The sequence below is a fragment of the Nomascus leucogenys genome, chromosome 9 (assembly GCF_006542625.1).
Source record: "Nomascus leucogenys isolate Asia chromosome 9, Asia_NLE_v1, whole genome shotgun sequence".
NCBI classification, from domain to species: Eukaryota; Metazoa; Chordata; class Mammalia; order Primates; family Hylobatidae; genus Nomascus; species Nomascus leucogenys.
The window spans coordinates 3,945,110-3,972,523 of record NC_044389.1 but is presented as its reverse complement, the minus strand read 5'-3'; the positions used below and the strand labels follow the sequence as shown (position 1 = coordinate 3,972,523).

At 34.8% G+C, this 27,414-nt stretch overlaps 1 protein-coding gene across 4 annotated transcripts in view; it reads left to right on the top strand.

Moving 5' to 3' along the window:
* The window catches only part of NBEA (neurobeachin), a 723,704-nt gene that overhangs the window by 408,980 nt on the left and 287,310 nt on the right, over positions 1-27,414 (top strand). For all 4 annotated transcript variants that reach the window (XM_030818536.1, XM_030818537.1, XM_030818538.1 and 1 more), the window contains one exon: positions 1,458-1,624. In XM_030818536.1, coding sequence (XP_030674396.1) covers positions 1,458-1,624 — 167 coding nt within the window. The remainder of the gene's footprint in view (positions 1-1,457; positions 1,625-27,414) is intronic.

Genomic DNA, 27,414 nt, shown 5'->3' with positions numbered 1-27,414 from the left:
TTTAACCTGAAATGTTTATATCTCTCCTTTTTGGGTTAGAGCTATTGATGTGTGTGTGTGTGTGTGTGTATGTATGTGTAGTTTACACAAACATATCCCTTTTAAATTGTAAAAGATTTTACTAGTCATGACATTTTGCTGGAACTTTTTGAGGAATTTTTCTATCCCCCATATCAGCCTATAATTAGGAAGAAAAGTATATTTGATTTTAGATGGGTACTTAACAGTTAAGTTTTTTTAGTTAACTACTGTAATTGTTAAGGAAGAAAAATGAAAATTTAATTTTACTCTCCAATGAGCTAATGAAATATTAACCTCATTACTGAGGCAGATCATTGTACTAATTGGTGATGCCCTGTACAAAAAGATAAATTGGAAAATGGATTAATCCTTCTTAGATTACTGTAGGGTTATTTCTCCGGAAGAGATTACTTGTGGTAGTAGTGTATATCAATAGATAAATGGGAGGAATATGTTCAAGTACCTTCCATGAAATAGATTTTTGCATAGTAATGATGAATGTGAACTAGTTCTATTTATTTTATCAGATGTATGAGACTTTTTTCTTCCTAGTTTTATTACTTGTATTACACGTTTATTAATGTTAAAAGTTATAGTCACACCACTCTGTATATTTATTGTAGTTTTCTGTATAAAAACTACAATAAAAAGAATCAAATTTATAATTAAATATTTCTCTTCATGTTTACATTAAATATTTTTAATACAAAAAATGATCCATTGATAGCAGTGTTGCTAACAAATATAAGAATGAATACATGTCAGATAGGTGACATGACAACCAATAATTATGGGAAAAGGGAGGTAAGAATACGGTAGTTCTCATGAAACCCTTTGAACACATTACATTTTAAGAATGTGGAGGGATCATAGAAAAAAATCTTGTCTCAGCTCCTCATTTACAAATATGAAACTGAGTACATTAAAATACATGGAGTTTGCATATTTTGTGAATTAAAATCCAGGTCTACTGAATTCCTAAATGACTACGTTTTCTTCTGTATCACATTACCATTCATGAAATGGAAAGCTATAAAATTAGATGACACATTTTTGATTCATATGTAATTATCGGGAACATACCTCTTATTTTAAGTGAAGTATACTGTATTGGCTTGATAAACAAGTAGGTTTACATTTATAGTAAATATTTGTGCTTCTAAAATACATGAAAATTAGATTCTCAGAATTGGAAGAAACCATGAGTCTTTAATTACTTCAATATTATTCAAATTATTTTACATATACTTCAGAAAGAGCACATTTTTATGTTTGAAAGGTGACTATATGTATTCTTTAGAACAAAATATCAAAAGATTACATTATTTGAGTTTTAAAAAATTGAATTCCTGTTACCCTTTAACTTAAATGTATATCATCCTTACTTATATGTGGTAAAAAGTTTATTATTATGCATCGTTTGTATTTCTTTATAGTCACAGTGTGCCCAATATGCTGCTGATAGAAGAGAGGAAGAAAAGATGTGTGACCATCTTATCAGTGCTGCTAAACATCGAGATCATGTAACAGCAAATCAGCTGAAGCAGAAGATTCTCAATATTCTCACAAATAAACACGGTGCTTGGGGAGCAGTTTCTCATAGGTGAGTTATCATAAATTCAAGTAAATAATAACTCATAGGTTAATTATAATAGTTGGTAATAAAAATATGGCTACAAATTTAAGTCATTTAGAAAATATAATTCAAAATATAAAAAATTACTTGAAAATTTTCCTGAAATTTTTAATAATTCTTCATCAGAAGAGTTTAAGGGAAAATCTCAACTTTTTATAGTAGCTACAGTGGAAGTTATTTCTACTTTATAATAATACGCAACATAATACAAAATATGGTTAGGCAAGTATTTTAGTCTACTGTCTCTCATATGTAACATGGATGTTTAGGTATAAGAAGTGGCTCTTTTTAAAAAAGAATATTTTAGAGTCAACTCTTCCTACTTATTAAATTTATATCATTCTTTTTTATACAGAAGCATGTATAAGCATATACTACAGAGGAGTAATATGTTCTTTTAAAAAGTTTTCTTTCATAATTTTCTATTCAGTCTTACCAAGGGAAGATTTTCATCTCAAATATGATTGTTTATGATAATATAGTACAACTAAAACTAAAATTTGGTTGTTTATAAATCACAAATGTTCTCCCTAAAGTTTTGTGGACATAGAATTATTTTTGTTGTTGTTGTTGTTGTTATCTGTACAATGAAGTTTTCTGGAAAACTAGAAGTGAAACAGGTCACTATATTTAGATTGCTGATGTTCTTCCTTTTTATATTTTTATTTTATTTGACCCCACTAAATGTTTTTATTAAATCTCTGTTTGGCAGAGTTTATTAAATCTGTTTGACAGAGTTGGCTGGTGAAATGTAAACGGGATACTACTAAGAAGAGCCTTGGTAAAAATGATTCTGTTGACCTGGTGCGGTGGCTCATGCCTGTAACTCCCAGCACTTTAGGAGGCCGAGGCCGGTGGATCACCTGAGGTCAGGAGTTTGAGACCAGCCTGGCCAACATGGTGAAACTCCCTCTCTACTAAAATACAAAAATTAGCCAGGTGTGGTGGTGGGCGCCTGTAATCCTAGCTACTCAGGAGGCTGAGGCACAAGAATTGCTTGAACCCAGGAGGCAGAGGTTGCAGTGAGCCGAGATTGTGCCACAGAACTGCAGCCTGGGTGACAGAGTGAGACTTTGTCTTAAAAAAAAAAAATGATTCTGTTAGAGAAAAACACCTAGAATATGGGTAGGATGGTATTTAACCAACTTCCTGGGATTATGAGTGTAAGATAGATTTTTTAAAACTTTATTATTTTTGGATTTAAGGTAAAATTATAACATATGTCTTTAAAATAGTCAACATTTGATATTTATCATAAAAATAGCAATAACCCATGACCTCTAACATTTATTATTTGTTGTGTGCGAGGGACCGTACTAAGAACTTTACGTGGATTATTTCCTTTATCCTTGAACATCTTTTTTAAGGGTGACATTGAGGTATTCTCCATTTTACCAGGAAGAACCTAAAGCTGAAAGAGGTTAAATAAAACTTACATAGTATCACACTCCTTGTACAAATAGAGGCAGATTATATCAGTCAGGATGCTCCAGAGATATTTATATTCATTAACTAAATTTATTTTAAGGAATTTATTCATGCAGTCATGGGAGGTGGTAAGTCTGAAATCTGTAGGACATGCTGGCAGGCTAGAAACTCTGGCAAGATTTCTGTGTTACAGTCTTGAGGCAGAATTTCTTCTTCTCTGGAAAACCTCAGGTTTTGCTAAGGCCTTCGGTTGATTGGATGAGCCTTTCCCACATTCTTGAGGGTAATATCCTTTACTTAAAGTTAACTGACTGTAGATATTGATCATATCTACAAAATACCTCCACGGCAACAGTTAGACTAATGTTTGACCAAACAACTGGGCATTATAGCCCAGCCAAGTTGACAGAAAATTTCATCATTAGACACAGTAACAATAAGCTGAGCGTTTTCCCCATCTACAGACCCTGTCTCCCTTTTTATGTTAGCTGAATTGGGCTTATCTATTCATACTTACTTAGATGTAGTCAGGACTGCAACGTTATATTGCTAGTAACGCAGCTGGTATGATTCAGGATATTGCCTTAGCTGTATAAAGCAGTACATGGTTTGGGTTTTAATTATTTCCTTATGTAATTAGAATACAGCTAAAGAACAGTGACCTCCATAGCAGCAGTCATGTGGTAACATGTCAGATGCATCCTGTGCTAGCTGGTCAACAACCTTTCTGACATCTCATTAGATTGACAGAAAGCGTGGCCTGGGCCCTCAGAAGAGCAGGTGTCTTCTTTCCTGCACATTAATTTCTACTGCCAACTATCTGAAAAAAAAAACACAATATTTTTATGATCATATACTAACTGTGTCACTGAACTCTAAACCTTTAAGCATAGGTTTTGTTCTGTTTAATCCTCCTTAGTATTTGATTAACTAATAGGGCTCAGTCATTGGACCTCTTCTCTTTTCTATCTTATTCACTCTCTAGACAATTTTATCTAGTCCCATGATTTAAAAATACTACTAATATGTTGATAACTCCAAAATTTATTATTCCAAGTCCAGATCTCTCCTGTCGCCAGGTCTGTATATTCATCTGCCCACTTGGCATCTTCTACTTGATTATCTAATAGTCGTCTCACACCTAACATATGAAAACTGAGCTTCTAATATTTTCCTCCAAACCAGTTTCTCTTATATTTTTCTCCATCTCAGCCAAAGGCAACTCCATTCTTACTGTTCCCGAGGTCATAAATGTTGCTCTGTCCTTGACTACTGTTTACACATCCCACATTGAGCCCTTCAGCAAATCTTACTGACACTGCCACAAAATATATCCAGCTTTGACTGCTTCTCACCATTACCTTGGATCACCTTAGTCCAAGCCACATCATTCTCACTTGACTTATTTTACCAGCATGATATATAGTATTATTTTTATATTTCACTTGACTTATTGTACCAGCATGATATATAGTCATTCTTTTTATATTTTTCCCCTGTCCTCCTAAAGTCCATTCTCAGCACAACAGCCTGAGTGACTCTTATTAAAATGTAGATCCCTCTGCTCCTGTGCTTAGAAACCTCCAAAGCTGTACTATGCCAGACTGTAACCACTAGTCATGTGTGGCTATTCAAATTTAATTAATTAAAGTTTAATTTAATTAGAAATTTGATGCCTCAGTTGCACTAGCCAAATTTCAAGTACTCGGTAGCCACATGTGGCTGGTGGCCACCACAGTAGTTATCACAGAACCTTTCCGTCATTGCAGAAAGTTCCTTTGAACACTTGCTGCAGAGGTTTAGCATTCACTGAGGGGGAAAAGAAGATCTCATAGTGACCTATTAGGCCCTACATGGTTTAGTCTTTCTTAACTCTTCAACCTCCTCTCCCAGTACTCCCCCCTTGGTTCCTTTTGCTCTAGTCACCCTGGCTTCTTTCTTGCAGGTCATGTTTGCTCTGTTTAGAATGCTTTCCCAAAAAAATTCATTTGGCAAACTTTTACATTTTCTTCAGGCCTTAATTCCAAATGATACCATCTCAAAAAAAAAATCATTCTCTAGCCACTCTGTCTAAAATTTTGCTCTTCCTCCAAATATTTTATATTGCATTTCCCTGCTTTTCAACATCTATTACTTTGATACTTAAATTTCATATATTTTGCTTATATATTATTTTTACTGTTTTGTTTTCCAATAGCATGTAAGCTTCATAATGTAATAGATTTTTTGCTCTTTTATCCATAATTGTATCCCCAGCACCTAGAATAAGCCCTGATGCATAGTAGGTACCAAAAAATTTGTGAATAAATTAGTGAATAAACACTTGGTGTATGCCCTTTTTTCAGTGACGATACCTATCATGGAATAATAGAAAATAAGCTAGTCCATTGGGAATAATTTTACATTTTATTTAACTTTATTAAATGCTAAAAAGTACCTATCCCTGCATGAAACCAAAGTGTTAGAGCCGGCAACACTCTAAAACAGTTGTTTACAAATCCAGTAACATTTTACATAGAAAAGTTTATATATTCTAACTGGAGTCACAAGTTCCTCAAAAAGACAAGAAAATATTTTAACAGCAAAAGTTGCTTTTGAATGCTGTTATTCTGTGAATGTTACAGATTTGGTTTTCGTATAAATTATCAACTTCTATATATTATACAGTGTATGTTTCTACTACAGAATAATGCTCTCAACTTGTAAATGCAAGAAAAATGTGTGGCCATATTTTCCATTGCTAATCCAATGGGATTAATACAATTGTGCATGTGAGAATATTTATGTCATACTTAGGAGTAACTGAAAAATATTCTTCCATAGTAGAGTGACCGTTGATTTTTTGTTTGGAGTTCATCCTACTGAACTTCTAAACTGTATTTGACAGTCTTCTATGAACTCTGTTCTTTTGATCTCTTGTGTTTCACCGTTAAGTGTGACCTCACATCCTGCCATGCATCTTCTCAGCCCATGGCTCACTCCACCACAGCCACCCTGGCCTCTGTCTGTTTTGTATACAGGCCAAGCACTTCCTCCTTTTGTATGCTGTTCCTTCTGCATGATATACTCAGATAGGTCTTTGCACAAGTGTTTCCTCATTAGAGTGGATTTCTCTGACCATTCTATCAAAAATTGCACACCACATTTTTCCCTTCATCACTCTCTGAATTTTCTAAGCTTTAATCTTCTTCACAGCACCTATCACTTGGCATATAATTTTGTGTTTAAGTATTTTTTACCTGATATTATGGACTTTCATTTACTGGTATATCCCCAGTGCATAGAACTCTGCATATAATAATTGTACAACACGTAATTTAAAAATTCATGAATCCATGAAAATTTCCATACACATGTATCGTGGCACTGTGTGTACATGGCATGTAAGCTAGTTTTGATAAAATAATCTTTCCACATAGAATTTGAGCTTTATAATCAACATTAAGAGCTCAGTTACTTACAAGCTGTATGACTTGTAAGCTGTGTAATCTCAAACAAAGAGGTTTTTTTGTTTTTCTTCTTTTTTGTTGTTTTTTTAACTTTTAAGTTCAGTGGTACATGTGCAGGTTTGTTACATAGGAACATGTGTGGGGGTTTGTTATATAGATTATTTCATCACCCAGGAATTAAGCCTAGTATCTGTTAGTTATTTTTCCTGATCTTCTCCCTCCTCCTACCCTCCACCCTGTCGTAGGCACCAGTGTGTGTTGTTCCCCTCTATATGTCCATGTGTTCTCATCATTTAGCTCCCACTTGTAAGTGAGAACACATGGTATTTGGTTTTCTGTTCCTGTGTTAGTTTGCTAAGGATAATGGCCCCCAGCTCCATCCATGTCCCCGCAAAGGAAAGGATCATTTTTTGTTATGGCTGCATAGTATTCCATCATGTATATGTACCATATTTTCTTTATACAGTCTATCATTTATGGCCGCTTTTGTTGATTTCTTGTCTTTTGAGCAAAGATTTTACCTTCCTGATGCTCACTCACCTTTTCTCATTCAGAAAATGGGTTAATACTAAATTGGGTTATGTTAATATGAAAAATTGAAATACTGTGTGCATAATGCTTAATATAATGTCAGACACAATAGATATCCAATGCTTGTTAGTAGTCTCTTCTTTTTTCTGTTAGTCTGCTCTTTGCAAAGAGCCTTTTAAAAATATTTTCTGTCTGCTTAACCACTCTTTAACTTCTAATATATAGTTGTAATATGTTGATTTTATTCATTTTATCAACAGATAATTCTTTTTTTTAATTGAGATGGAGTCTCATGCTGTCACCCAGGGTGAAGTTCAATGGCACGATCTCGGCTCACTGCAACCTCTGCCTCCCAGGTTCAAGTAATCCTCTTGCCTCAGCCTCCTGAGTAGCTGGGATTACAGGCATGCATCACCACACCCAGCTAACTTTGTTATATTTTTGGTAGAGACGGGGTTTCACCATGTTGGCCAGGCTGGTCTTGAACTTCCGACCTTAAGTGATCTGCCCGCCTCGGCCTCCCACAGTACTGGGATTATAGGAGTGAGCCACCACACCTGGCCTTAACATAATTCTTGAGCTCCTATTTGTGAAAAACAGATATATTTTCTCCCCAACTGAGCTTATAGTCTAGTACAAGAGATTGATATTGAATTAATAATTACAGAAATAGGCCAGGCATGGTGGCTCAAACCTGTAATCCCAGCACTTTGGGAGGCCGAGGTGGGCAGATTACTTTGAGGTTAGGAGTTCAAGATCAGCCTGGCCAACATGGTGAAACCCTGTCTCTACTAAAAATATAAAAATTAGCTGGGCATCGTGGCGTGTGCCTGTAATCCCAGCTACTCGGGAGTCTGAAACAGGAGAATCACTTGAACCTGGGAGGCAGAGGTTGCAGTGAGCCGAGATTGTGCCAGTGCACTCCAGCCTGGGTGACAGAACAAGACTCCATCTCAAAAAAAAAAAAAAATTATGGAAATAAAAGATATAAAACTTTGGCAAATGATAGGATAGAAAAGTGCCAAGTACTTTGAAGGAGCAAATAAAACAGAGGAGCTTTATTTTAGATTAGGGAGTGAGGAAAGACTTGTTTGAAGAAGCTCTGTTTAAGTAAAAAGACGAGTAGCGCGTCTTTAGCAAAGGGTGCAGTGAAAATCATTCAGAAAAGAAATATTACAAAGACTCTGGGCTTAAAAAACAAAATGAACAAAAAGGAGGGTAGTTTGGAGCTTAGTGAATATTGGGGGTAGTGGCTTGAGAGGAGGCTGGAGAATAACATGAGCCAGATGATTTAAAGTCCTGTTCGATCACGTTAAGGATTTGTGACTTTATCCTAAGTAGCATGAAAAGCAAAGAAGGATTTGAACAGGAGAATAACATGATCTGATTTATGTTTTAACAACATCAGTCTGGCTGTTATGTGAACACAAATATGCAGGATAAATAGGAAAATATAGTCACCTTATTTATAGCTGAGTTCAAATGTCACCTTTTTCTATAGCATCCCTTGGCTTTCTCTTATCTTTTTTAACACTGCTTCCCCATATTTTGTTGTTGTTATCTGTATTGAAATCAACTGTGATATATCACTTAATGTTTTATAGCCATGTGAATGTGCCTGTCTCTTTCAACATACTTGTAGCTTCCTAAGCATAGGAATTGAATACTAATTGTTGTTATATCCCTGTTATCAAATATATGTTAAATATGAAGGAATTTCATCCCTCTAATTTTCTACTTGCTATTCTACCAAAAAAAAAGTTTAGTTATAACATAAAAATCTCTTTTACATCTATCTTTGGATTCAGTGGTGGGGTCGGTTCTAACATACTTTAGCATTTGAATTAATAATATTGATCTTTATTTCTGTGTTGAGGAAAAGCTGTGAGAGATCTTTTAACATGCATATTTCCAGATTCAGTGTTGTTAAATAATGCTCAATGTATATAGTTTTTCTTTATTTTAGCTTTTTGGATCATATTTCCTGTTGCTTAAACTACTTAAGCCATACAGCCTAAATTTCAGTGAACAAGGTTTAATAGCCCCTTGAGTTTAATAGGCGTGTGTGTGTGTGTCTGTGTGCGATCTCAGTTTTTATTATTCATTTTCAAATAAGCATTACTATTGTTTAGTTTTCTGGTAAGATGTTGGGAGCGCAGCTATGTACTGACAGTAACTATATTGATACTTCACTTGGAATGTCTTATTTTCATCCTAACAACTGTAAGGAAGACATTATTTTTTCTATTTTAAGGATAAAAAATGTGAGATTCATAGAGATCAAATGTCATGCCCCATATTACACAGCTAAGTAATAGAGACAGGAGTAGAATTTGAGTCTAGATTGATCAGACCCTAAAGCTTGTAGTCATTTCAATGACTAATTATTGATTATTGTATTGATTATAAAAACTAGCCATTAGAATAATGAAATACAAAGAACTGTGTAATTAAGAAGAAGACTGAAGACTTGGAAATCTGGAGCTTTAAAAAGTAGTCTTAGGTTTCCCAAATCCAAGGACCAAACTGAACTGACTTTGGAACTGCCACCCACTGAAGGCACGGAAGAACTTGTCTGAACCTAAAAGGTTCACTTGACTTCCAAAACAAAAATAAACAAACATTCTACAGAGGAAGTTAACATGATCCAGTGTACTACAAGGTAATATTATAAATGTTCAGGATACAATCCAAAATTACTCAATATACAAAGGAAAATCTCACCGTTTCTCAAGGACAGACAGTTAACAGATGCCAATCCCAAGATGACTGAAATGTTGAAACTATCAAAGACTTAAAAGCACCTTTATTATCATCTTCCATGAAGTAAAGGTAAATACTTTTTAAATGGATAGACTGATAGATCTCAGCAGGGAAATAAAAAGTATATAAAAAAACAAAAAATGAAAAATCCATCACCTGAAATGAAATATTCACTGGATAAGCTCAATAGTAGAATGAAGATGACAGAGGAAAGAGTAAATGATTTTGAAGATAGATCAAACAAAATTTTATAATTGAAGAAAAGAGAGAAATCAGATTGAGGGAAAAATTAACAGAGCTTCAGGCACCTCTGGGATAATATCACACAAAACGTCTAAGTTTGAACACTGAATCATCAGAAGAGGAGAAAGAAATTGGTACAGAAACATTATTTACAGAAAAAATGGTTGAAAATGTATCAAATCAGTTGGAAGATGTCAAGTTAGAGACTCAAGAAGCGCAGAGATGACAAACAGTATAAATACAATTATACAATTAAAGCTAAATCTAGACACATCATAATTAATCTTCTGAAAACCAAGGTAAAGAAAAAATCTTGAAAGAAAATACAGGAAAACACAATATGTTACATATAATAGACAACAATTCAAAAGATAACTTTTTTATCCGAGATAAATGGAGGCCAGAAAAATAATTGGCAACCAAGAATTCAGCATTCAGCAAAAATATTCTTTAGAAATGAAGGCAAAATTAAAACATTCTCAGTGAAGTATTAAGACAATTCTTCACTAATCGAAATGTTCTCAAAGAAATTCCAGACGACCTCTTTCAGGTAGAAGGGGAACAAAAACATAGAACTTGGAACTTAAAGAATGAAGAAGCGTTCTTTGTTTTGTTTTGTTTTTCCCACAATAGTGCAAAGGCAATGTAGTGGAGAAATGATAGTCTTTTCAGCAAATAGTGCAGGAACAATTGAACATCCATGTGCAAAAATCAGAACTTGACATGCACTGCGGACCGTATACAAAACTTAACTCCAAATTGACCATAGACTTAAATACAAAATGTAACACCATAAAAATTCTAGAAGAAAACGTAGGAGAAAAATCTTTGTGACCTTGCTTGTTTTGGGCAAAGAGTTATTAAATACAGTACCAAAAGTCTGATCCATAAAAGAAAAAATAATTTAAAACATCTTTTCTGTGAAAGACTGTTGAGAGAATGCCACATTCCTTCAGACTGGGAAAACCATAGACTGGGAAAAAATACTTTTAAAACTTAACAATGAAAAGCAAATATTGCAATTAAGAAAAGCAACCTAAATATTTTAACAGATGCTTCGTTACTGTAGGCAAACAGATCAGTGGTTTTCAAGGACCTGAGGGAGGATTTAACTAGAAAGTGGCCACATGAGAGAGCTTTTCAGGATGATGGAGCTGTCCTATATTTTTATTGGGGTAGTGGTTTTATGTCTGTATGCATTTGTCAAGATTCATACAATTGTAAGTCAGAATGTGAATTTTACTTTATGTAAATTTTTAAAAATACATGGCCTGGAAAAAGTTTTATAGGCGATTCTTCGGTTGTTAACCCTAGTGTTTGTCACGGTCTGCATTATATATTTATTTTGCATTTATATATTTATTGTAAAGATTTCCATCAAATATTTTTTAATTGTTGTTATAAAGATAAATAAGTTACAGCTCAGATTATCTGTTATTTCTATGCAAACACCACTGTGTTTGTCATAGAGTCTCAAGACCATAAATTGGATTAGCTTTCTCTATAGCTATACCTATAAATAGGTTAATTTGTACTAGGTGTATTTATATAGGTGTGTGTATGGGTATATGTGTGTTTTATATAATCCTAAAGTAAATTTACCATTCTCTAATAAAGATTATGAATTATTAAGATGAGAAAAAAGAACTTTTCCCAGCAATTTTTATATAATTTAAAATGTCCAGGTTTTACCTAGGAATGTGCTCTACACTCAATATAGTTGTTACAAGTATATTGACAGTTACTGAGTTAGACTAAACAGTCTACCAATTGTGATCTCAGTAACACTGAGATCTAAGATGACTCACCCATGTCCACCAAATAAACATGCTTAGGAAATAAATATATTTACATCATAGATTATATTTTTAATGGCTATAAAGCTTCACAAAAGGCTATGTTATAGTTTTATGAGAGCTATGTAAATGTACATAACAGGTTCAAATGAGAACATGTGTTCTTTGATTTCAGTTTGATATTCTACACTTCAAAAACAAGAGTTCTTAAACTCACTGTTTCGAGAATTTAAAGTCAAAATAATAATTTAAATAAATTAGAATGAGGATTATAAGCACAAAATAGTAACTTAAAGTGACATAAGGTAAGCACTAAAACATAAAGTAAGCAATGACCAGGTGGAACTCAAAGTAAAAATTATATGCTTTTTCAGCAAATTCTGGGTTTAGAATATTCTCATGCAGTCTATTCGCTTTCACTTCCTGGTCCCACTCCTGTTTCCCTTATCTTCAGACCTTCACCATTGCCATTTATGGTGGATGTGCACTGCAACCACCATACTAAGGCATTTATTTAAATCCAGTTTAATTTGCTCCTAACCCCTCCGCGGGGCTGGTAGAAAATTTAATCCCAGTTATTTATAGAGCCCCGAACACATACACACTCCAGGATTAGGTAGACATTTTAATAATTTTACTGGTGTAAAGCCCTGGGATTCTTATTTCACTCTGGACTCTAGGAGCATGTTTAATTTGTTCTTAAAGGTAGGTCTGTTTCTGGCCAAAATGCTACATTAGTTTCTATACTAAGGCAAGGAGCTGTGGTACCTAGGGCATGGCCATATGGGTTCCTGCCATTTCTTTAAAAGTAAATGTACCCTCTCATTTTTATGACCCCTTTCTTATATTACCTTCCTAGCCTTAGAATTAACTACCTGAACGCTGATTACTTCAATTTCCTCACCCCAAAGAGCCTTCCTGTCCATCCTCTCTTCTAGGATAGTTCATCTACTAACAGTTCTTATATCTTTTGAGAAGATAAGGGAATTCTCAGGTCTCCTGAATTCAAGATCCTGCTTGTTCTGAAAGGGTTGGCATAGGATGAAGTGGAAATTTTCCTTATTTTTCTGATCCATTTGGATTCCCTGGCTTCCCTTTCTAGAACCATCCTAAACATCTATCTGATTCAAAGGTACTACATATCCATGGAACAATTTTTTCTTCTCCCTTGGATATTTGAACCTCTGACATTTAACTCATCATGTTCTACCTAATGATTAATTCTAACTGTTCTAATGAAAAGAAAACATAAATCTCACTTTAGGTAGAATCATTGTGACTTACTGATTGAATAAATAGGAATCAGGAATGTTGCTGTCATCCTTCATTGGGTGAATGGTGGTGCCACTCTTGGAACTGAAAAATGCAGACGGAACTGGTATACAAAGGAATATGATTATGTTGAGTTTGCCTTGCCTGTGGCTTGTTGTAGTGGAAATGTCTACCAGGAAGTTGAAAATAGAAATAGCTCCATGTGACATGAGGTCACTACTTATGCATGTGATAACCTTCTCAGACATATCCAAAACATATTTCTCTTATGGCCAGCAAATTTCATCTCTCCCATTTTCCCAGTGAAGGGCATCTAGGAAACATCCTTGATTTACTTCTTTCCTTCAGCCCTTTCTCTGCCTATACAACCCACATACACAAATAGTCTATCAGCAAGTCCAACAACACATGTAGAGTATATGCTTTCTTCTTCCAAGCACTGAAAATAGTTTGAAGATGGGTTCTTCCAGGGCTGTGTCTTGCTGGGTGGGTTCACCAAGGCAAAAGAACAAGGTAAATATTAAGATACAAGTAAGGAAGTGGTCAAAGTAATAGAGTGTACTTAGTCTGAGATAGTTAAAGAAGGTAAGTAAAGAAAGAAGAGGATTGATGAGCAGAAAATTAAGAAGTTAAGGAAACAAGCATCAGTGTTTTAAAAGGATGGGACATTGTAGGATGTTTGAATTTAAGATTCAGAAATGCAGCAATTAATACAATATTGACGAATCCAGAATGTTGTCATGAAAGTGATTAAGGAGGATTGAAGATCATGGTAATCAGGAGATTGTGAAACTGAAAGGATGGAATCTTCTGTTGATTTACCCAAGATAAATCCAGGAAAGGAAGATTGTCAGCATCTTCTAAAAGTCTTCAGTAAATAAGTGAAATGGCCTGTGAGGCTGACAGATAATCCCAAATGAGGAGGGGTATAAGATGGTATTGCCTGATTTAACAGGAGCCTTAAAAGATCCCATCTTGGCCAGGCGCGGTGTCTCACGCCTGTAATCCCAGCACTTTGGGAGGCCAAGACAGGCGGATCACGAGGTCAGGAGATCGAGACTATCCTGGCTAACATGGTGAAACCCCGTCTCTACTAAAAACACAAAAAATTAGCCAGGTGCGGTGGCAGGCGCCTGTAGTCCCAGCTACTCGGGAGGCTGAGGCAGGAGAATGGTGTGAACCCAGGAGGCGGAGCTTGCAGTGAGCCGAGGTCACGCCACTGCACTCCAGCCTGGGCGACAGAGCGAGACTCTGTCTCAAAAAAAATAAAAATAAAAAAATAATCCCATCTCAAAGTTCATCTTCCTTAAAACAAAATATAATGCAGATGCAAAGGGAGAGGAGTTGAAAATATATTACAGAATGACAGAGCTTTAAAATCCAGTCAAAATTCATTGACCCTGATAGAACTCTAATATAGGTCACATTGGTAAGAGTAACTATTTGAAAGCACTTAGTGATGTAGATCAATAATGATTGGATGGGTCAGCACCAAAAATGTCTGTTATTTGGACATGAAGGAAATTAGGCAGAAACCTCCATGAGCCATTTCATTGCCATCATCATTTCTGATGCATTTTTTCTAAAATATGTAGGTTTTTACAAATTAAGATAATTAGTAAGTCAGAAGTACGTACGATACTTTGTAAAATGCCCAATACATAGATTAGCATTACATGAAACAACAAATAATGATAATGAAGAAAATCAGCATGTAAATGTAAAATAATTCTCACAAACATTAAACTACTTTTTCAGCAACAGAAAGTCATTAGTTTTAAAATAAAAATTAGTTTTTGGATTCCCTACATTAGTGAAATTGCTCCTTGGCTTACAAATTGCATGACATTTAAAATGTTTGACCCATTCACCACAAACATCTGTAAAGTGAGGCTATCAAAGTCCCTTAGTCTATAACTTAGCTGCTTATTAAAATATACAATCTACCAAACCAAAAAATGTTCTTCAAAAAGTAACATCTGGAATCTTGTCAGATTCTAAGGCATTTTTGTTGAAATCATTGAAGATGGAACATTATTAGGCTAGTGAGATAAATCTCTTGACACTTGCTGTGATTTTTGTTTTAGAAGCTTGCTTTTTGGTTTAGATATTTTTATATATCATCACATTTTCTAAAACAAAATGTTCTACTCAAAAAATTTTTGAAAAATTATGAAAATATATGTTAAAAAGGTTTAGAAATTTGAATTCTGACCGCCTTTTTCTCTATAAATATCCTTTCTTTATAACAACATATATTTTTGTTTTTCGTAAGTGAAGAGTAAATTGGTTTACAGGGCTATTGTTCTATATTATATGCACACTCAAATTGTATGCATCAGATTGTGCAGCATTTTCTGATATTTGTGCTCACAAGTAAGTTAGTGTCATTTGTCAGTAATAAGGCTCGCATGTGTAGTTGGAAAGTGCCATTGCCCTAGAGTGCTGTATTTTGAAGTCATCTGTCATGGATACATTGTAGAGAGAGAAGACTATTTATGTTTATGGCATTTTAAGTAACTGAGTTAAAAACCCTTTGGAATATAGAGAAATGGCTTGTTTACTGTCATCACTGTTCACTTAATCCTACGACCTTGACATGATAGCATTCCCGTAAATCTCCCTGTGGGTAGTTCAATAAAACAGATAAACATCAAAATGTAATGATTGTTTCAGCTTTAGGAATTAGCTATGTAATGGAATAAATATAAGCCAGTAAGCAATATTACAGAAACATTCTATTATACCAACCCCTTTTTCTAACAGATAACACTTACTAGAACATAAGGAGTTATTATATATTCTATTTTCTGATAATGTTTGCAGTATCTAACAGATTATTATATATTAAAAAAAGAAAATAGATACAAATAATATGCATATTATGATTGGATTTTTAAAAAGCAGTTTAAAATTTTTGGTATATCTATGATTATAAAAATAATGAAGTTAGGTTTTTTTTTGCAATGATGTTTTAATATAGCTTTATTTTACATTGTGTTTTTATTGCATTATATCTCCATTGTTAATTTTCTCTAGTTCGTTCATTTTAATTTTGTAATTATAATTCCTCAAACCTAAATTTTTAACTACAGTACATTCCTCTTTCCCCCAATGTAAGCAGCTACTAAGGTATTCAGGAAAAAAATTGAGGAAATTGGAAAACTGAAAAAATAACACATCACATTAGGAAAAATTAATGGATGAAACTTAAGGGAATTAACACTCAGTCCTCACTATACTATATTCCAGAGTCCATGTCCACAAACGACAAGAAAATACAACTTAGATTCAACAGCCTCTGAAAAAGTAAATACTATGAGTACTCCCATTGCTTACATAATAGATCTGTAAGGTAAAATTATTTTAAAGAAGTTACATTTGCCTCTCACCAATTTTCATATGTAACAAAAAAAATGGCAATTTAGTTTGGTGTAGTAAGAATATTCTTTTTGAATGAGATTTTGTACTTTGCATGATAATGATACATTCTAAATACTAAAAGTATGCTATATAATGTGAAATCTGAAAAATCATAGAATTTATGCTTTATATAAAGATTATTATAGAATTATTATTGTAGAATTATGTCTAACATAACTGTAAAGACCCTTATAAGCATTTTTAGTAGCTACTTAGGTAGAAACCTAACAAAATGAGGGTTTTGAAGCCTGTCAGTAAAGAAAAGCAATATTACTATGATGTATTAGTCTGCAGAAAAAAAAAATGGTAGAAGTATCTTTACTAATTCAATCGTAGACCATTAACATCTTCCATGAAGATAAGGTGGATATGTGTCAGTAAATAAATGGTCAACTATTTTACTTTATGTTTAGACAATTGAGCCCCAGGAATATTTTCTTCTATTTTAACAGGCTTTCAAGTTGATATAAGTCCTAAAAATTTGATTCATAGTTTATCTAGAAGTTACAAATTGTAATATCTCCTTGCGCATACTGTTAGAAGCCATTGTTTTTTTTTTTTCCAATTGGTGTTCTTTTCTATTACATTATTCAGTAAATAGTTACCAAATTGTAGTCACTCTATTGATAAAGATACCATTCAGAGCTAGGGAATAGAGTATTACACAAATAGAATTTTTATGCCTGTTCTGAGTCTTAACGTAAGTCTAAAAAATTAAATACATCTGGCTTTTGGATGAAGAAAGACTTTTGAAGGCTAGGCAGTAAAATATGCCAAATATAAACTATCACACTGGCATTTTTACAGGTTTTAAACTAGACTTATCCAACTGAATAAGCTAAGTGTTCTTATGACACTTTAATACACATTACTAAGCAATAAGTTGACATGCATACCAAGTGGACAACTAACAAAATTCCTTGTTAACTGGTTTAGGATCAGTAATTAAGTCCACAATAACTGATGGATTGTTAGAATTTTCACTTTTCATTAAATTTGATGTGTTATGGGCAGAGTTATGTGAATATTGGTTCCAAGTATTAATGCTTCCAGGGGCACTTAAGTGAAGAGGATTTTGTAATTATTTTCTTGAAAAGAATCCTATCTGTTGATACCCACTTTAGTTTAAAGTAAAATATATAAATCAATTACTACTATGTAATTCGGTATCTTATATAGGTCCTTTCAATCTATATTAATAATAAAGCTTTCTTCCCAGGTAAATTCCAACTATTTCTAATTTACTATCACTCAGATTATTTTACATTAAACTTCAACTGTGGTCAACCCAAATTTGATCAATAAAATAGTAATCATCTCAATAAAGAAACCTAAATATACTCCTGTCTCAGACTTTTTGTGACTGTTCTGTGCTATTCTAATTTTGGTGTATAATACAGGACCTAAAGGAATAAAATACCTGTCAGATTTGTCACTTTTCATTGTTTGAATTTCTTCTCTATCTCTATTCTGTCCCACTTGAGATCATGCCAATAAAATATTTTTTATTTTGAAATTGCAATCTCATCCATCTTCACACAATCAAAAATTGTTTTTATTTCATTTATTATAAATATCTTTACTATTATTGATATTACTATTGTTCGTTTGTTATTTCTTGAAACAATGTATACTCCAGATATTTTAAATGGCTGTCTGAACAATTTTTAACATTTAACACGAATATTATTTTTAATACACAGTACCTGCCACTTAGGCTTGAAGATTAAAAACATGCAAATGTAAGTAGGTGTTAGTTATTATTATGTCATTCCTTCTTACGTATTTACCAAATGAGGCAACTTGTTAATGATATAAAAATATTAAAATATCTAAATTATACCTAAAATCTGATATATATTAACTCAGTTCAGTGTATTTTTTTCTTTCAGGTGCTAAGATTAGAAAGTATGGCTAAGAAGAATCCACTATTTTAGCCTCTGACCAATTAACAAATACAACCAAACCATCTAAGGCACATCAGTGCTCTGAAGTCTTTCCCCTGCATTTTCTTGTAGTCATTTTATAGCTTTGGGTTTTAACATTTAGGCCTTTAATATATCTTTAGTTCCTTTTTTTATATAGTGAGAGATAGGAGTCAGTTTCATGCTTCTGCAGATGGATATTCTGTTGTGCCAGCACCATTTTTTTTTTTTTTTTTGAAGAGAGTGTGTGTTTCTCCAGTGTGTGTTTGTGACACCATTTTTGAAAATCAGTTGGCTGTAAGTACATGGATTTGTTTCTGGGTTTCCTATTCTGTTCCATTGGTCTATGCATCTGTTTTTATACCAATACCATGCTCTTTTGAAGTTAGGTAGTGTGATGCCTGCAGCTTTGTCCTTTTTCTATAGGATTTGCTTAATCTATTCAGGCTCTTTTAGGGTTCCATATGAATTTTAGGACTTTTTTTTTATTGCTGTGAAAAATGACATTGGTGTTTTCATAGGGATTGCTTTGAATCTGTAGATTACTTTGGATAATATGATGATATTAATGTTAATTTTTTCAATCAATGAGCATTGGATGTCTTTCCCTCTGGTTATATTTTATTCAATTTTGTTCATCACTGTTTTGTAGTTTTCCTTATAGAGGTTGTTCACCTCTGTGGTTACATTGTGAATAGGATTGCCTTCTTGAGTTTTGACTCAGCTAGTTCATCATTGCTGAATATAAACACTACTGATTTCTTATGTTGATTTTATAGCCTGCAACTTTACTGAATTTATCAGATCGAAGAGGTTTTTGGTGGAGTCTTTAGGTTTTTCTAGATATAAGATTATGTCATCTGTAAAGAAGGATGGTTTGATTTCTTCTTTTCAAATTTGGATGGCCATTACTTTTTCTCTTGCCTGATTGCTCTGTTCAGGACTTCCAGTACTGTGTTGAGTAGAAGTGATGAAAATAGTCATCCTTGTCTTGTTGAGACTTATTTTGTGTCATAACATATAGTCAGTCTTGGAGAATGTTCCATGTGCTGATTAAGAAGAATGCATATTCCATAGCTATTGCATGAAATATTCTATAAATGTCTGTTAGACCCATTTGGTCTAAAATACAGTTTAAATTCAATTTTTTGTTGTTGTTGTTGTTGTTGTTGTTAATTTTCTGTCTAGATGATCTAATACTGATGTAGGGTGTTGAAATTCCTAACTGTTACTCTACTGGAGTCTATTGCTCCCTTTAGATATAATAATTTAATAATAGTTGCTTTATATATCTAGGTGCTCCTGTGCTGAGTGCATATATGTTTAGAATTGTTATTTTCTCTTGCTGAGTTGATTCTTTTATCATAATGACCTTCTTTGTCTTTTGTTTTTATTGCTTTTGACTTAAAGTCTGTTTTATCTGATATAAGTATGGCTACTCCTGCTTATTTTCCTTTGCATGGAATATTGTTTCCCATTCCTTTATTTTTAGTCTGTATGTGTCTTTGCAGATGAGATGAGATTCCTGTAAGCAGCATATAGTTGAGTCATGTTTTTAAACCATTCAGCCAATCTATATATTTTAAGTGGAATGTGTAATCTGTTTACATTCAAGGTTGTTATTGATACATGAGGACTTATTTCTGTCATTATATTAATGGACTTCTGGTTGTTTTGTATATCCTTTGTTCCTTTCTCTCTTTTATTGTTTATCATTGTGGTTTGGTGGTCTTCTGTAGTGGTAACATTTGAGTTCTTTCTCTTTGTTATTTGTGTGTTTAGTCTACCAGCGGATTTTATACTTTCAGGTATTTTCATGATTGGAGATAGCATTCTTTTGCTTCCAAGTATAGGACTCCCTTAAGTATTTCTTGTGAAGCTGGTCTAGAGGTGATGAATTTCCTCAGCTTTTGCTTGTCTGGGAAAAACTTTATTTGTCCTCCATTTATGAAGGATAACTTTGCTGGGTAAAGTGTCTTCAGCTGGAAGTTGTTTTTTTTTTTTCTTTGAATATGACATCTCATTCTCCACTGGCCTATAATGTTCATGCTGAGAAATCCCTTACTAGTCTGATTGGGGTTTCCATATAAGTAGTTAGATGTTTTTCTTTTGCTGTTTTTTGAATTCTCTCTTTGTCTTTAACTTTTGACAATTGGACTATAATGTGCCTTGGAGAAGACCTTTTGAAATTGTATCTCTTTAGGGATCTCTGAGCTTCCTGTATCAGGATGTCTAAGTCACTTACTAGACTTGGGAAATGTCCAGCTATTATTTTCTTAAATAGGTTTTCTGCCTCTTGTTTTCTTGTCATCTTCAGGGACACTAAAAATTCAAATATTTAGTAGCTTTGTGATGTGTGTTGTGTCATGAGGACTTTGTTTATTTATTTATATTCTTTTTTCTTTATTATTTTCTTACTGGGTTATTTCAAAATACCTTTCTTCAAGTCCTGAAATTCTTCTGCTTCAGCTTGTCTATTGCTGAAGCTTTCTAATATATTTTTTATTTCATTCCATGAATTCTTCAGTTTCAGGATTCCTGTTTGTTTTTTTGTTATGATACCTCTTTAGTAAATTTCTCATTCACATTCTGAAGTGGTTTTCTGATTTATTTGTATTATCTGAATTCTCTCATATCTTACTGAGTTTCTTGAGTATCATTTTGAATTCTTTCTCTAGGATTTCATAAATTTCTTTTTCTTCGGAATCTCCCGCTAGACCATTATTTTATTTCTTTGGAGATGTTATATTTGCTTGCTTTCTTCATGGTTCCTATATCCTTATGTTGATATCTGCACATCTGGTATAATTCATGCTGCTTCTAATTTTTTCAATTTGCTTTTGTAGTGGAGGATACTTTTATGAAGATGTGTCTGTGATGTTTGTTGTGTAGGGCACTTTGGCCTGATTCTGGGTACATGCAGTAGTGTACTCTCTATATAATTTCTTAAGCTTTAAACAGCATCAGTTGTATCTATGATTTCTTCAGCAGCTTAGGGTGTGGTTGTTTGTGGAGGCCGTGGTAAAGTTTTGTTGGAGATGGAGATGCCAGGTGGGCCAGTCCTTTGGGCTCTGTGGTGGCAATGGTGAGCCAAGTCTGCCTGTCTTTGGACCCCTATTTGGCATAGGCTGGTACCAGTTTTAGCAAGTCCAGGCATACCAATTTTTGAGCTTCCAGGTGGCTTTCTTGGGTGCCAGCAGTGGCAGCAGAGGCAGCAGAGGGCCAGGTGGGTAGATGGGCAGATTGGCTGGTCTTTGGTTCCCTGGGCAATGGGCGTGGTATGAGTGCTGGTGATAATAATGGCAGGACAACCCTCTGGCTCCCAAGTTGTCTATGCTAGCATTGGCGGTGGCTGTGACAGGTTGGGTAGGCCTGTCCCAGGCCTGCAGATGGTATATTGGAATGGGTGCTAGCTGTGGTGGTAGTGGCAAGTTGGTTGGGCGCATCCTTAGGCCCTCATGGGAAGTACTCAGGTGGCAACAGTGGTGGACAGAGCAGAGTGATCTCCAGGCCTCCAGAGAGTGTGCTTGGGCACTGGGGAGGGCAGATCCAGGCCAGCAGGACGTGTCCTCAAGTACCCTGATGGTACATGCATATGCTGGCTGAGGTAGACAGGGAGGGGTTTTTCCGCAGCCCCCCAGTGAATTACTTGGGTAGGGATAGCAACAACTGCACTGTGGCCTTTCTGCCGGGGAGGGAGTGGTTGCTTTCAATGTGCAGCAGCCATAAGCAGGCAGCTGGGGAGTGTGCACTTCAGCCCCAGGTAGCAGCTTCGTGTGGTGGTGTCTATCCTCAGCACACATAAAAATGTGCAGTGGCACCATTTCTGGGGGCAGTGGGGATGCTACCAATGGCTTGTGCTTCAACTCTGTTGGCAGCAGCCAACAGCAGTGGCAGCTGTGGGTGAGGGATGTCAATGGAAGTCCAAGGATGTAGAGAGATGCAGGGGCTGTTGGGCCACAGGGCAGGATGCAGCCTAATGGAAACTGGGCTCTCAAAATGGTGCTTTGATGTAGCTGCTTAGGCCTCAGGGGTGTGTGGGATCAGTTTGAGCTCCTTTTCTCTGGCAATGTAATCACATTGTGTCTAGGCAGCTTCTTGTTTTATTATCAGAGCCTCCAAGGGCCAAGGGACTCACCTGAATCTAGGATTGCAGGAGTCCATGGTAGGAATGTGAGCCACTGGGAGTCTGTCACTTACCCTTTTCCCATACTGGGAAGCCTTTCCAGGCTCCTAGCTGATCTCAGCTGAGGGGGCTGCCTCACATCCCTCTCCTTCCTTGCCTTAGGTGTTTCCTGTCACCTCTCTGTTGAATTCCAGTGTTCTCTCTTAGATGATCTATTGGAAGTGTGATTATCTACTTGCTATTTTGGTTCTTCTTTGTGGAGGGGGCAAGTACCAGATGCCTCTAGTCAGCCATGTTAAAGCCCCACATAACGCATATTTTAATGTTATATGTGTTATTTACTGTATTCTTATAAGAAAGTAAGTTACAGAAAAGAAAATGTTATTAAGAAAGTCATGGCCAGGCACGGTGGCTTACACCTGTAATCCCAGCACTTTGGGAGATCGAGGCAGGCAATTGCTTGAGTCCAGTAGTTTGAGACCAGCCTGGGTGACATGACAAAACCCACCTCTATAAAAAATACAAAAATTAGGTGGGCATGGTGGTGCGTGCCTGTAGTCCCTGCTATTCAGGAGGCTGAGGTGGGAGGATCGCTTGAGCCCAGGAGGAAGAGGTTGCAATGAGCTATGATGGTGCCACTGCACTCCAGACTGGGTGACAGAGGGAGACAGTGTCTCAAAAATAATAATAATAATAACAAAAACCTAAGAAAGAGAAAATATATTTATTACAAATTAATTGGAAGTGGATCATCGTAAAGGTCTTCATTTGTATCATCTTCATGTTGAGTAGGCTGAGGAGGAGGAAGAAGCAAAGGGGTTGGTCTTGCTGTCTCAGGGGTCTTTTTTTGCAAAGGTGGAAGAAAACCCATGTATAAGTGAATATGAACAGTTCAAACCCATGTTATTCCAGAGTTAACTCTACTTGAATATCATGCTTATTGTAGTCTCCTTCATCAGTGATCTGAGCTAGATCTTCTGAATAACTTGCTTCAGCTTCTACGTCAGCACTTGTTTGTTTTACCTTTATGGTATGGAAGCAGCCTTTGACATGCCTTCCTCACTAAACTTAAATCATTTCTAGCTTTTGACTTTAAATGAAAGACACCACTTTTTTTCACTGGAACAGTTAGATGCCATTAATTGGGGTTATTAATTGGCCTAATTTCAGTATTTTTTGCCTCAGGTCATGGGGAGGCCTAAGAAGAAAGAGAGATAAGGCGAACAGCTGGTTCTGGAGCAATTAGAACACACATTCATTGGTTGAGTTCACAGTTAGATATGGGCAACATTCATGGCACCCCAAAATAATTACAGTAGTAGCATCAAAGATCACTAATCACAGATTACCATAACAGATATTTGAAAAAGTTTTAAATATTGGAATAATTACCAAAATGTGACCCAGAGACATTAAATGAGCACGTGGCACCAATAGAGTTGCTTGATACAGGGTTGTCACAGACTTTCAATTTGGAAAAAATACAGTTATCTGTGAAGTATAATAAAGCTAAGTGCAATAGAACAAGGTATGTTGTACCTCATAGAATTGTGGAGCATATGTTAGAAAACAAAATCCTGCAGTTTTATGAAATTTGTATTAAATAAATGGATATTTCAAATTGGTAATAAATTTAAAAGGAAACCTAAATAATAACATTAGCACTTACTGTCTTATTTTTCTAGTTTAAATATATACAGTATTATATTTAATCATCAAAATAGTCACCAGCATATTTCAAACTAATAAAATTTACACAAGTTTTAAAGTATCTTTACTATTCTGATTTTTAACCATTTACTTACGGCTTTCCTTTATTTTTCTCACTGTTATAACAGTGAGAAATTTATCAATTGGCATTGTACTTTTACAAATACACGGGAATGCATGCTAGACTATTTACTAGAAATAACTTTCCTAAGTAAAACTGTGGCAGAGTATTGTTCATTTGTAAATGTTTTCCAGGAGAAACAATACCAACTTCAATACCATAAGGCAGAAATTCGCCTTTGGCTTTAAAATTCACTGGCAGTATTCTTTTTATTTATTAAAATTAGAATGTGCATAAGATTGCTTTTCATCTCTCAGTATTTAATTGTAATTAGTCACTTTCGCACTGCTTTCCTTCCTTTCAAAGCAGTACACACACAACTTTTGAATGCTTCTACTAGTTTTTGTGTTTATTTGCTCAGTTAAAATCAGATTTAAAATTCATGGTAGACATTCATTTCTTTTGGTATTTTAAGTGAAGCCTAAAACATCTGTTTTATTCAAGAACTTTTAGTCACACCATCTCAACGTAAGGTCATCTCATACATCATATTCTTGTGCTCCTCTTTCAGCAACTTTTTGATACATTGGTAAAATGAAATTTAAGAAGGTAACAATGTTTTTCTGATTTCAAAAGGGGAAATCTTAGAAAATCTCCTACTTATTCAAAAAATAATATTATATCAATCCTCAATTTTTGACTCTTTGGTTTTTCCCCATCCACCTGAACTGAATTATGATTAAACGTACATATTTACAGGTTTTATTCTTTACTTCCACTACATAAAAGACTTGCAACTATTTTTTATGTAATACAGAGAAAGGGACATGCATGATTACGTCATAGTTTTGCAAAAATCTAGCAAGGTGACAATTTAACTTGTGTTTCTAGAAACCGTACGTGAAATCATAGCATTTGTGATGCTGAAATTTATTATAAATGACAGACCTTTGTCTTTGCAGCAGAATAACAAGTGATCTTAAATATAATGATTCAGAAATATTAGGGAATTTATTAAAACATTAGACATAATTTCTCAGTTACTTTCTAAAATTCATAGTTACCTGAATTAATATGACTTATTTGCAGTTAATAGATAAATTGTTTCTACCTAAATATTTGAAATGTAATGCCTTTGTGTTACATATTTTCTCCTCAGAAGTATTTATGAGGGGAAATTGTCTAGGATACAGTTGTCAGGGACTAATTGGATACCCTATAAAACATAAGACTTTATTTTATATGTTTATTTGTATTATTCTTTACTTTTCTTTTGGTCAAGAAGGCAATTGGAAAAGAACAAGGACCCGTTATTTTCATCATCTAAAGATTTTTACTGCAACAGCTGAGCAGCTCACTTTTATTCAATGCTACATTAACTTTTCCATTAAGGGTGCTGTTGTCAAGTACAGAGCCTTTACACGTTATGAAGTTGCTGTCTGGTATTTGTTCATTGATATGATTGCTTTATTTGAATGTTTCAAGTCATTCTGGAGTGAAAGCCTTCATCACTTTTTAAGATTGTTGTCTCTTTCATTTTAAATTTAGCTAAATTTAATTGCACTGCTATAGTTTAAGGGTCTGTAAATGTTTTCATAATCCTGAATTCTCTCATTTTTTCTTACTTAGAACTACTGTCACTTAAACTAAAATATAATTATAGTGTTGCTATTATTCATAAAATCTAGTGTTCAGTGACAACTCTTATTTCAGCAAGAAAGAGAAATACTTTGGTGTCATGATGCCCCTTTATTCACTTTCCTTCTTTTGCTTCTTTTCATTCGTTCTGTAAGTTATTCCAGTTGTTTACAATTGCTCAAGAGCTGAGGAATATTCTCTAGGAGGCCAAAGTGTTAGGGTGAAACTGATAGGAGGAGGAATAGGATTCCCCCATTCTGGATTAGACTGTGAGATGATTAATCTAGAATGGAGGAGATGGTTAGGCTGTTGAAGGAGAAGGAGATTTAGAGTTGTAGAGTGTTTAGGAAAAGGGGTTTTGAAGTTGTGGGCACATGCTGTAATACAGGGAGGCTGCAGAACAGTTTCTGTAATCCTGCCTCGGGTTGACCATGTGGTACCCCACTGAGCAGACTGGTGAACTGAACTATTGAGAGGCCCTGGCCCGCATTCCTAGCAAATTTTCAGACCTCCTTCCATACAGGTAAAAGGATAAATTCTGTGGTGATGAAAAGTTACATACCCTTTGTTTTCATGATTCCTTAAAGAGCTAAGACATAGAGAAATAGATGGTTAAAATGAAGTTTGTGTTCTGCAATGTTTTATTTGATGATAGATTGCTTAGTTTTAAAATTTTAATCAAAATAAAAAAAGTGAAGAGAAGAAACAGATGTCTCCACCAACTGTGTGAGTAAGCTACAGTGGCGGCAGTGTGATTGATGTTCATCAAAAACAGTATTAATCTAATAAACAGCAAGGAGCAGCAGCAGCAATGGTGAAACACAGGGTTGGGAAGGAAGCTAATTTGAACACTATCCAGGGATTGCAAAGGGAGATGTGGCAGAATACAGTTCCCTGCCAATGAAGGACTACATAGTCAATTTAGGTTGAACTGTTGAGGCTGGCCATGAAAAGGAACTATCCTTTGGAGATTAGGGTCTGATGGGATATCCGTTTCTTGTATAGCAATAATCTTGATTCACTGTAGTTTGATAGTTAATGTCTCCCAAATACATAATGCTTCCAAACTTTTACTTCTGAAACATGTCACTGTCTTAAAGCAGCAAGGTGCTATCTCTTATTCCATAACCTTGTTAAGTTTACCTGTTCCACTGAATAAGCCTCTAGCTCAGATCTCAGTGATTTGTACCTATCTATCCCTGATATTTAGCCTTCCAGTTGCCTCTAATTTTAAATTGCTTTCTCAGCCCACTGCTTTACCATACCTTCTCATCTTGGAAGCATTTGACTCTTGCCTTCCAGTAACTTCACAATAAATTATGATACTTTCTACCAGTGTAGTCCTATCTTTGTGACCCCTGTTATCCCTGTCTCTCATTTCTCCAGTCAAAA